The following is a 12146-nucleotide window of genomic DNA, read 5'->3' on the forward strand; positions in this document are numbered from 1 at the left end:
CACAAATAATAATAATAATAATAATAATAATAATAATAATAATAATAATAATAATAATAATAATAATAATAATAATAATAATAATAATAATAATAATAATAATAATAATAATAATAATAATATATTTAATAATCATAATAATATATTTAATAATAATAATAACATATTTAATAATGATAATATATTTAATAATAATAATATTATTAATCATAATAATAATAATAATATATTTAATAATCATAATAATATATTTAATAATAATAATATAATATATGTAACATAATACTATGTAAAGTATAAACAAACTTGTTCGTACCAATCTCTTTTAACATTTGTCAGCTTGTTCTGTTCTGTGTGCCACTCTTCTTCTTTTCTCTCTGTAAGCATTTTTTTCCCTTCTATCAATCTCAAACCTATCGATTCTTTGTGTTACGCTTTTTCTTCTTCTGGATGAATATCACTATCATTCACTTTCATTATTTTCTTATTTTATAATTTTACTCTCCACTTAATTGAATTTTACAACTTTTTCTTGTTTTGTATTTTTCATCATTTCTCTACTTAGCTTCATCAATTTTTGTTTTTGATATCGATCGCTTCAAGTTTCTGTTGTGATGTTGATACCCTTTTGACAATTAGAGACTCCACATGCTTATAGAATTTGTATGTTGAATTTTATCAAACTATTGCTTATAGCTATAGTTTTTTTTTTGTATACCCTAGTTTCATCATTTAAAAGATGCAGAGAAATAAATTGTAAAATCATCTTATACTTATAACTATGTCTAATATCTGTTCCTTTCTTGTGATTTTTGTTTTAAGCTGTGAAAGAAGGATCTTGGACAATTTTGGATTTAGAAGTGTTAGATCAATTAATTGTAGCACTGACACCTCTGAAAAATGGCGTGTATGTGACTCTGTGTCAGTCTCGGACACCGACATGACACTGCCACTTGTTATTACTTTTAAATTATTAACGGTGTTGATGTGTTTGTGGCATGTTCGGTTGTCGTGTCTGTGCTTCATAGGCCCATTGTGTTTCAATTTCAAACTTAGTACACTAAGCTTATATATTGCTTTATGATTCAATTATTTATTATTTCTATATGAAATTGTTTTGATGATCTGATTCTGCCTTTTTCTCTGGGTTGGTTTGTAATAGAGCTGTTGAAGTTTTTCAAACCATGGCTCTCTCTGGTGATCATAAGAATAGAGGAGAGTTGAGGATTTATGACAGTGAGGATGAGGTGAAGACTGTTTTGGCTGAGTACATTGCGGATGTGTCGGACGCGGCTGTGCAGGAGCATGGATTTTTCGCCCTTGCTATATCTGGTGGTTCTCTCATTGACTTAATGGGGTATCTGTATCTTAATCTTTTTCATATAATGTTTCTTTGATTTTATGATTTGGTGTTAGGTTAAAAAGTTGTTGGTTCAAACAGAAAACTCTTGCAACCTCCATATAACAAGACAGTGGATTGGACCAAGTGGTATATCTTCTGGGCTGACGAGTGTGTTGTGTCGAAAAGTCATGAGGATAGCTGTTTTAAGCATGCTAAAGATGTCTTTTTGTCTAAGGTTGGTCCTCGACTCAACTATCTTATGTTTTTACTGCATCATTGGGGTCTATCTAAGTAGCACCGACACCTCTGAAAAAAAGGTGTGTTGGTGTCTGTCCCTAGTTTTAAGTTTATCTATATTCCCTTAAATTATTGATCTACAGTGTCTGTGATTTCTCGAGTGGGTGACATGTTTTTGTACAAATGATTGTAATCGTAACAGTTTATGTTCCATTCTAAGGTAGCCTTTATTTGTTTGCTTGAGTTGCACCAATGGTCGAACCTGCATAAGAGACTTTAGTAACTAAATATATGACTGGACAGTATGGATATTTTCTTCAATGCCAACTTGATAATCTGATTCGGATGTTGTCGGTATTCTTAGTGTTCATCTGGTTCCGCATTAAATTATCTAATGCTTACCTAGTCTTCACTTCTCTTGAATTATCTGCTGAATTAGAGAGAAAAAAGGCATAGGTGTTCGTTTTGTATAGGCTCAAGCAATAAATACTGATTGAATAAATATAGAAGATACTTTTCATATTTAAATGAAATGACTTGTCTATACAATAATTACAAAGATCCCAATATATTTTCAACAGGCTCCAAGGAAAAAGGCTCAGTCAAATAACTTTTGGCCTGAATATACTCAAGCTGTAGAATTAGAGAAACCCTGTATAGTTGGATCTTTAAAATGCAATAACCAGGCTTCAAGTTTAGGTTTTTGCTGTTACCTTCTGCGCATTTGTGTTGATATTTTGTTCTGTTCTTCTGTTCCAAGATTCATATTAAAGATATTGTGCACTTGTATCTGATGTTAACTTGTACCTGCTTTGATTTTGTCGTTAATTAATATATTAATTGGTTCCCCTGCTGATATGCTTGTTACAATAACAGGTGCCTATAGTCCCCAGTCACGCCGTTTCTATTAATGATTCTGTGTCAGCTGAAGAAGCTGCTGATGATTATGAGTTTGTCATCCGGCAGTTAGTGAGAACCCGTGTTATCAACGTGTCTGAGATCAGTGACTGCCCAAAATTCGATCTCATTCTGCTTGAATTGGGTACTGATGGGCATGTTGCATCTTTATTTCCAAATCACCCAGCACTCGAAGAAAGAGAAGAATGGGTTACTTTCATTACTGACTCCCCTATACCCCCACCTGAGAGAATCACATTCACTTTGCCTGTTATCAATTCTGCTTCTAACGTAGCAGTGGTCGCAGCAGGTGAAAGTAAAGCAGATGCTGTACTGTTGGCAGTAGATGAGAATGGATCTGATTGCCTGTCAATACCAGCAAAAATGGTCCAACCAGCTAACGGGAAGTTGGTGTGGTTTTTGGATAAGTTGGCTGCCACAAAAGTCGAACACTCCAACTTGAACAATTGGTATATCAAGTCCCTAGCAGAAGTGTAAGTTTGTTTGTATGTAATGTGAAGGGATTTGACACATGTTGTTCATGCTTACTTTGTTTTGGAGAGAAAGTCTGTTTTTTCTCTCAACTAGGAGGTTGTTTGGAGAAGTATGGTATAAATTTTGTAAGCGGCCAATAAAAGTTGAGAGCATTATTCCAATTTCTTTTCTAAGTCCTCATTGGGTTTATTAGTTATAATGATGGTCTCTTTTGTCTCCAATTTAGAAAGAAAAATCAGGTTCAATTATGAGTACTTTTTCTTTTTGTGTTTGTGGCTATTGGTGCAAATATTCACATATCAAATCTCTTTACCATTTCTTATTAAAAAAATCACTTGAAAGTCAAAGCACGTTTGATTTTAAAAAAGGTGTTGAACAATTGAAATTTGAAGGGATAAAATGTGTATAACAAATTGGTACAGGCAAAAGTGAGATACAAAAACCTAAGAACTAAGTCTAAGGCAATATTACCTCTAGCAAAAGAAAAAACAACAGAAGCAAATCAATAAATGAAACAGAATTTTCTATACAAGAGAATTTCACTATGAGAAATGTAAGGTACAAAACTGATGTTACTTGGTTATTTCACTTGGCTCAACTAACTGGCTCTAATAGTGTCCGGTATTCTGTTTCTGTAATTGACTTTATGCCGTATGGATCGGGAGTAACGTCGTCCTCTGTATCTTCTTCTGGAGGAAAGCCGCACACTCGCCCATGTATCCATTGATCTATAACCCCGCAATCAATTGCATACTTAATGCTATGCTCCAGGTATGCTTTGTCAGTTATCAAATCCGCTTGAACCGTCAACATTCGCATGATAGCTGAAAAGATAATAAGAGAACTCATAAATAAGTGACTTAGCTTGTAGAGATGTTTCATCATAAAAAGACAGTAAAACTCAAGTGAAGCTAGAAATGCGCCGCATTTCAAACAATTCTTCTCATAATGGTGGGAGACATGATTTCAACATTATTTCAGAGTGGTTTCTTTTATGTTTTTCAAATGGATTAATGAAAAAGATCAAAATGTATTTTCAATATATAATGTACCTGCAACAATGCCATCTCCAGACGCTGACATGTCACGAGTGAAAGGGGTAATTGGAGCATCCTCCATCCCATGAACAGCACCATCAGTCTCAGCAGTGTAGTAATGTATCTTGGAAGTTCCATTAGTCACGAACAAAACCTTAAGACTTTCGTGCCATAGTGGTGCAACCACTTCGGGATCGTAATGGACAAACTTTGACCTGGCATTATTTTTGGTGTCAAATTCTTCAGACGGTGTGATCCCGCATAAGAACTCTAGTTCTTGCTTAGTGACTTCAATGATGTCTGCAAGATTCCACACTTGCTGAATGAACGTCTTAGTTTCTTCCTGAGAGTGCCATAGTGGCATAGGAAGGTTTACATCATAGAAAACAACTGCTCCAAAATGCTTTGCGATCTTGATAGCTCGCAATGTCGTGGATCTCATGTTTCGATCAAGGAGGGAATGTGTGTTGAAGTAGAACATTTTTGCCTGCACAAGGTGTTGTCATTAAAACACTCAATAGCATTGAATAGTAATCTAACTCTCAAGAAGCTAAAAGCAATAAGATTAAGTAGAATCATGAACTATACAGAGAACCTAACATACAAGCAAACCATTTGCAAGCTTTCACCAAACAGCATTTCTTTTTAGAATAGATGGTTTATCGCATGCTACCAAAGCTTCTACTTTCCCTAGGATTCAATCCTTGTTGTTGCTACACTTCTAAATAAATGATAAATCTCAACAAAGAATGGGGTGCGTCTAATAGTCTATGTTCTGTCAATGCTCAAGCCTAGAGGACTATTGTGTGAGAGGGCGAGAATGATAAAAATTTAAGGCTAGAACCTATAAGCTACAGAGAACACTATTTACTTCTTTTCTACAGAGTTACAAGTTTCATACCTCTTTCAACACATCAATATTTATCTCTGACTTTGTCAAACAATCTTCAGCACAAGGTCTCACACAACTCAATTTAAGTTTCCGTTTACCAATCTTCATCAGCGACACGCCTGTTGCTCTTTTACTATCAATACGAACCGATCGTGTCTGGACATTATTCGCATTCATATAATACAGCATCGCCTGACCGTAATCATCATCTGCAAGTTTTCCCATAAAAGCAACCTTGCCACCCAAACTTGCAAGAGCAATGGCAACACTACCGGCAGACCCCCCAGGAGCCCTAACAAATTTGTCAGGGCTCCATAAAGCATCCTTATTTCTTTCATGGTGTTCGTGATCTATAAGCCTATTGGCAGGCCTACCCGAAGGCACAAAAGCATGCTGTGCAGCTCCAAAGCAACAAACAAGAGGAGGCCAGCTGTATGTATAGCTAATGTCCTCTCCATCATCTTTAATCAGTTCCAAACCATCGTCGCTCTCATCCTCCACATTTTCAATAAACGAAGGCTCATCTTGGTCATCGATTTCAGCTTCAGCACCATATTTATCCTCTAATATTACATTCTCCTCTTTCTCCACTTTAGGTTTCCTTGGTCTCGTAACCTTTTTCTTTTCCTTAACTTCCTTCTCTTCTTCCAAACCAGCAGAACTAGATGCATCTATAAACCATATAAACCTTTATAACTAACACATATAAGCAAAAGATAAAATTCTCAGCATTGACACAAATATAAAGAGATTCAATTCAACTACCTTTTTTCTTACTCTTTCGAGTTTTCTTCTTGGAACCATCACTAGACGGAGCTAGACCTTCTTCAATAGAACCATCACCTCCACTCACCAACAAATCAATTGCCCCTTCAGGAGACTCAGCTATTGACTCTTTCTTCTTCTTCGCCGTCTTTGCCGTTACCTTCTTAGCTTTAGAAACCTTAGTTACCTTCTTTTCAACCACAGGTTCATTTTCACTAGGTTCTTCTTCAACAGAACCTACTGAAGCTTTCTTCCTAGGCCTAGCCATTGCCACATGACCAGGTTTACACTGAACCCTAAGTTCCCCAAATTGCACTACTTTTAAAGCATAGCAATGAGACCATCTAAAATGGCACCTGCACAATTGCAAAAACAACACTTACAAATCACAATTCACACTCAACCAGCACAAGAATTTTACACTAACATTCAAATAACTAAAGCTTGAGCTGAAACCCAACACACACTGCAAAAATGATTTAAAAAATGAAACTTTTTAGAGGAATTGTATTCATAGACATGTTATAAGAAGTGGGTATACCAAAATTGAAACTGAAAATCTTTCCATAACACCCATTTCATGAAAAAACAAAATTGAAAAAAAAAAAAAAAAACTTTCTTTTTAGAGCGAACCTGGGAAGTGGAAGAAACTGAGAAAAGGAAAGAGACGACATTGGAGAAGAGCTCGAATTACAAACAGAGGTTAGTTTTCTCTTTAGGCATCACAATCTAAGGTTTGACGCAGAAGAAGAAGTGAAGGGTTTAACGATGACCAAAACGACAAGGGGTTTTAAAAGAGATAAGGGTCTTAGATAAAACGACATGTCGTTTTGGTGTAGTTTTGGTATAACATGTGTTAACTTCACAGCCTCTGTTAAAACAAAATTATAAAGAAACAGTGTCGTTTTTGGTCTAGTTTTTTTTTTTTTTTCCTCAGGATTTTGCTCCTCTAACCCACTTATGAGAAAGGGTTGTTAATTAATCAGGTGATTGATATGGTAGCTTGAAAAAAAAAAGGTAATTACAAGGTGAGTAGGTTTTACTTTGTGCTTCTAGTTATGCACCCAATGTGTTTGATAAAATGCCTCATAGACTGTAGTTTTTTTATTTTTTTTGGTGTTGTGCCATATTAGAAATAAGTCAAGCTTATGATGGAGTGCAATTTTATTAGCTATAATTATCTTGGCTGCATGTAGTCATTCAATGGAATGGAATAGATTAATGCCTTATTGTTTTTAATTGCTATTGCATGAAATTCCAATAGAAATTTGATTTCTGGAGAAATGTGAAATCTTTCTGATTTTTTTCTCTTTTGACTAATGGGTGATGTCTGTGAACCAGCTGAAGAGGGTTAAGATATTGGCTTCAATACACTTCTGTAAGCCTCTCTAAGATGAGTATGTTTAAGTACCTGGGCACGCGCAGGAGTCAGCTCTGTGCTGCTAGAAACTACCTTAAAGGTAATGTTAACTACATGATCTTAAGGAGGCTACTGTTTTGTGTATAACCCTGAAATTTTTATGATCTAATTTAGGAATGCAAGTAAATTGAACTGAAGTTTGTGGTCCATTTGATGTGGTGATGGTAAACAGTTTTATGTTTGTGTCGGTGACAGGGCTTGCTTAGGGTATTTAGGTTTGATGAGGGAATAACTGAGATGATGATATATTTAGAGATTAAAATAACTATAGTTTTATTTGAATTTGAAGAATATTTTTTGAACTTTTTGATGTATAAAGTTACTTATTGAGTTATTATAGCTAATCAAGTGAATAAAATAGTATTTAAGAGAGTCATAATAAGATGATTAAACTATATTTTAATTTTTTTTATTAACTACACATTTTTAAGGCCTTGTATATAGAGCTGACCCTATTGTTTAAGGTTCTTAAACCCATGCTTTGTCATCTATTGATACTCAGGGGGTTTTTTCCTACAATGTCTTATATACCTATGCGATTATAGATAATTTCTTTCAGCTTTATAAGCCATAGACAGTATATAAACTAGATTTCAAATGAAAGATATAATCAATCTAGAACAAAGTTTATTAGTGTTCATCAGTTTTGGCATATTGTTGATCAAAACATTAATAAACATGATTTTTTTATTTTCATTGTAGTACTGGGGTTTTCCTCTTTTCACACAGCTCCAAACTCTTCAATTGAACTTCACACTCAAGATGAAGAAGTGGTGATTGCTTTGGGAAGTAATGTAGGTGATAGACTACATAACTTCAAGGAAGCCTTGAAATTGATGAGGAAGTCAGGCATACACATCACAAGACATGCAAGTCTGTATGAGACAGCACCAGCGTATGTTACTGACCAACCTCGTTTCCTCAACTCTGCAGTAAGAGCTGTTACCAAACTTGGCCCACATGAGTTATTGTCTGCACTCAAACGAATCGAGAAGGACATGGGTCGTACTGGCGGTATAAGGTATGGTCCAAGGCCAATTGACTTAGACATTTTGTTCTATGGTAAATTTAAAGTCAGATCTGATATTCTCACAGTACCTCACGAAAGAATTTGGGAACGACCGTTTGTCATGGCCCCTTTGATGGATTTACTGGGAACAGCTATTGACAGTGATACAGTTACTAGCTGGCATTCATTTTCAGGCCATTCTGGTGGGCTAAATGCATTATGGGAAAAACTGGGTGGAGAATCCCTTATTGGAGAGGAAGGTATGTATAGGGTAATGCCTGTTGCAAATGGCTTACTTGACTGGTCGCAAAGAACATTGGTCATGGGGATTCTTAATTTGACTCCAGATAGTTTTAGTGATGGGGGGAATTTTCAGTCTGTGAAGTCTGCTGTTTCTCAGGCTCGGTTAATGATATCAGAGGGTGCTGATATAATTGATCTCGGTGCTCAGTCTACTCGGCCGATGGCATCAAGGATCTCTGTCGAAGAAGAATTAGGTAGATTAATCCCTGTCCTGGAAGCTGTAAAGGCAATACCTGAGGCAGAAGGAAAACTCATATCTGTGGATACTTTCTACTCAGAAGTTGCATTAGAAGCAGTACGTAAAGGTGCTCATCTTATAAACGATGTATCCGCCGGGAAGTTAGATGCAAATATGTTTAAGGTCATGGCAGAGCTTGACGTTCCTTATGTGGCAATGCACATGAGGGGTGATCCGTGTACAATGCAGGATAGTGAAAACCTGAAATATGATAATGTTTGCAAGGATATATCGGCAGAATTATACTCGCAGGTTAGAGAGGCAGAAATGTCGGGAATCCCGGCATGGAGGATTATTATGGACCCTGGAATTGGATTCTCAAAGAAAACTGAAGACAATTTAGAGGTACTCACAGGAATACCTGATATTAGAGAAGAGATTTCAAAAAGAAGTTTGGCCATCTCTCATGCTCCTATACTAATTGGACCCTCAAGAAAGCGATTTTTAGGTGAAATTTGCTCTTGCCCTTCTGCAGTCGAGAGGGATCCCGCTACCATTGCTTCTGTCACCGCTGGTGTGTTGGGTGGCGCTAATATTGTTCGAGTGCATAATGTTAAAGATAATCTAGATGCGGTAAAGCTTTGTGATGCTATTCTGAAACAAAAAAGTTCTCCCATGAAATTTAAACAGTGATTTTATCTTACTATCATGGTGTTGGCACTGTTTTTATTCACATGCCTGTGCTACCTTCTAGTGGCTTCATTCCAACAAATCTATTACTGTTCTTTACCATGTCTCGCTGCTACACCAATGTCATGCCAGAACAACAAAGGGTGAAGTGTATTAAGATGATGGACGCATGCAAAATGGGAATAAAGTTGAAACTTCGTGTCAGTCAATGTTAAGCATTCCATTTTGATAAACTTTACCATAGTAGTTATTACATTTTTTGCCATGTATTTGTTTCACAAATAAAAGTATATTCTAAGTTCCAGCATTTCACTTGTGACTTATTGTTTCACAGATTTTTGTCATGTGCAGCTATTATTCAATCCTACTTAGGTAGTTTTAATTTGAACAGAATGTAGCCCAATAATCAGATTCCCAAAGTTAGGACACTAAGGAGAATCAAATGGATGTTGTCCTTTTGGCATTAGCAGAAATTCTTTTTGGCATGTAGAACAAATGATAACCACATCACATATCAACATTCAATGCTTTTTTTTTAATGAATTATCAACATTTATCACTAAGTGCCCATGATTAGGATGTATGTTGTATGGTAGATCAACACCATGAGTTTGCACATAAAACCACCATTCAATTCAAAAGCTTTGACAATTGTATTTGGAGAAATTCTTGGGTACGCTAGAATTTTATTTGGCATCAATATCCCGTAGGGCTAAATTCATCATAAATATATTTCTCAAATTAAACATATCCAAAACGTAAAATATTACAAGACTACGATTATATTCTTTCAATATAGCAAAAATGGAAGAGCTTTCGCAATACAAGTGAGGCAACGGATCAATGAAAATACAATATTTAGTTTCACTCGTAAGTGCCTGCAGCTACCGTATTTCATAACCAATAGGGCTTTTTCTCGCCGTGCATCAGATCTATCTCACATTACAGATGAGACACAAATTAAAAAGTGCACCGGCTTCCCTTACCAAGTGCTCACTCTGATTTACAAATAGAGTTGTCCTAGGTCTCAATTTGCAACAACCTCTGCTTCAGCCCTTGCCATAGGATCATCCTTGATCTCAATTTCCTCTTTCTCCCCTTCCCGCTCTTCGACTACTTGCTTCCTGTGGAGTTCTTCAGCAGCCAGCATTGCAGCTTTATTCTCTGCTTCAAGGCGACGCATGTCCTCCTCCTGTTGCTGTCGTTCAAACCAAGTATCCGCATCCGCCCAAACTGAAAATTGAAAAAAAAATCAGTCAACCACACAATTGAAAAAATTGAACCAAGAAAGTTGAGATCATTTTACTTTCTACATGCATATACAGCTTTAGAAATTAATCATCATCAAACTAGTATTTTGTTTTTAATCCTGAACAGTCCTATAACAACAGTTAAGAAACAACCAAGATATTACTACATAAACAAAATACAAAACACATTTTTGTCTCTCCACTCCAGCCAACGTGCTCTTTCATTACTTATATCATCTGTTTATTAAAATAACCAGGATTCATAAGCTGCATTGGTGTCCAAGCATAACTATCCAGATATATCATGAATTAATTATCTTACAGGTAACAGTTATAAGTATCCATCACAAATGATGGTTGTGGAGGAGACACTTCAAGTGTGCTTAACTTCACATTGTAAACTACCAGATTTGATTATGCATTCTTTTAAAAAGGTTTTTCATTTTTGTGAAAATATGTATGTTTTTATTTTTATTAGTAATATTTAAGATCAGTTGAAATTGATTAACTTCTCATACCTCCCTTTTTCTTGTATAAAAATAGCTTATTTATTAAGTTGAAAGAAAAGCTAATACTAGGAATTACAATCACCACATACTCTACAAAGCACATACACATAAACGACACCGGCATTGACACGTCAACACCGGTAATAATTTAAAAAGTTGAATAAATCGAAGGTAATCACAAGTGTCTGTGTGAGTGGACTACATTGACACATATACTCTTTTTTTCATAGGTGTCGGTGCTACAAAAGTCATTCTGAGGGTAAAAACATTCACCTATACATGAACCTCTTTGTTTCAAACTCAATTTCAACCTATTCAATTTAACCTAATAAGATCTAATACAAAATCACTTTTATTAAACCCTAAATGAAAGACAAAATAATCCCTTCTAAGCAATTTCCAATGCATCTATTCATCAAACCCAATTTAATACTCAAAACCATACCATAAACACGAAATCAAAACACAGAATATCACATAGATAAAAACTAGAAGAATAAAAGACGATTTACTTGGTTGAGCAGCCCATCCCTGTTCACCACCCTTAATTTTCTCAGGAAGAGCATAATTAACGGTGAGGACACGACCATATAGTTCAGCACCGTCCATATTATCCATGGCGGAGGAAGCGTCTTCCCGTTCAAGGAAAGTGACGAAGCCAAAAGAGCGATGCTTCTGAGTGGCTTGGTCAAGAGGAGTCTTGACATCCTTAATGTCTCCGAATGGGATGAACGCTGCGTGGAGGATGGATTCGTTTACCTCTTCCGCTAAACCTCCGACGTAGAGGGTGTTCTTTTGTACCCCTTGCATCATCGCCATGGTTGGTTTTGTTTACAGTTAGGGTTCTTCTGTAACTCCAAATCAATATATCCGATGAACACCGTTTTGATGGAGTCTAGCTGTGTTTTGGAGTAGGGTTTAAGTTTGCGTTTCTTTTTAGTTTTTTTTGTTTAAAACAATATTTTTTTTTAAATAATTTAAAATAGTCTATTTTACAAATTAAATTGCTCAAATATGCTAGTTTTTTTTTTTTAAATGCTAGTAGTTTTTTAGGTACTAAAAGAAAACAAAAACTTCCTCCTAAAGCAACTCGTCGTTTTGAAGGACGAGAGGCATTTTTTT

The 12146-nt window shown here is 35.7% G+C and overlaps 4 protein-coding genes across 6 annotated transcripts; 2 read left to right on the forward strand and 2 right to left on the reverse strand.

The window, feature by feature from the left end:
• The first annotated feature begins 301 nt into the window (after positions 1-301).
• LOC131651754 (probable 6-phosphogluconolactonase 1) lies at positions 302-3147 on the forward strand. 2 transcript variants are annotated; one of them, XM_058921444.1, is made up of 4 exons: positions 302-379; positions 1163-1357; positions 1442-1577; positions 2456-3147. In XM_058921444.1, exons 2-4 carry the CDS (start codon positions 1185-1187, stop codon positions 2972-2974), a joined length of 828 nt encoding a protein of 275 aa, XP_058777427.1. In that variant the 5' UTR covers positions 302-379; positions 1163-1184; the 3' UTR covers positions 2975-3147. The 2 variants fall into 2 exon arrangements, with proteins under 2 accessions (XP_058777427.1, XP_058777428.1); XM_058921445.1 differs by lacking the exon at positions 302-379 and adding an exon at positions 439-663.
• A 209-nt stretch (positions 3148-3356) lies between these two features.
• On the reverse strand, positions 3357-6452 carry LOC131651752 (fructokinase-like 2, chloroplastic). Its single transcript, XM_058921441.1, has 5 exons — positions 6299-6452; positions 5666-6021; positions 4910-5571; positions 4024-4495; positions 3357-3795 (listed from the first exon to the last, which is right to left on the reverse strand). The coding sequence occupies exons 1-5, from the start codon at positions 6337-6339 to the stop codon at positions 3566-3568; spliced, it is 1761 nt and encodes a 586-aa protein (XP_058777424.1). The 5' UTR covers positions 6340-6452; the 3' UTR covers positions 3357-3565.
• Positions 6453-6493: 41 nt separating this feature from the next.
• On the forward strand, positions 6494-9596 carry LOC131651753 (folate synthesis bifunctional protein, mitochondrial-like). Of its 2 annotated transcripts, none has more exons than XM_058921442.1 (3): positions 6494-6693; positions 7007-7125; positions 7788-9596. In XM_058921442.1, the coding sequence occupies exons 2-3, from the start codon at positions 7059-7061 to the stop codon at positions 9266-9268; spliced, it is 1548 nt and encodes a 515-aa protein (XP_058777425.1). In that variant the 5' UTR covers positions 6494-6693; positions 7007-7058; the 3' UTR covers positions 9269-9596. The 2 variants fall into 2 exon arrangements, with proteins under 2 accessions (XP_058777425.1, XP_058777426.1); XM_058921443.1 differs by having other exon boundaries at positions 6494-6682.
• Positions 9597-9982: 386 nt separating this feature from the next.
• LOC131651755 (uncharacterized) lies at positions 9983-11945 on the reverse strand. Its single transcript, XM_058921446.1, has 2 exons — positions 11537-11945; positions 9983-10498 (listed from the first exon to the last, which is right to left on the reverse strand). Exons 1-2 carry the CDS (start codon positions 11841-11843, stop codon positions 10293-10295), a joined length of 513 nt encoding a protein of 170 aa, XP_058777429.1. The 5' UTR covers positions 11844-11945; the 3' UTR covers positions 9983-10292.
• Positions 11946-12146: the final 201 nt, after the last annotated feature.

This window comes from Vicia villosa, linkage group LG2 (assembly GCF_029867415.1).
Source record: "Vicia villosa cultivar HV-30 ecotype Madison, WI linkage group LG2, Vvil1.0, whole genome shotgun sequence".
Taxonomy (NCBI): Eukaryota; Viridiplantae; Streptophyta; class Magnoliopsida; order Fabales; family Fabaceae; genus Vicia; species Vicia villosa.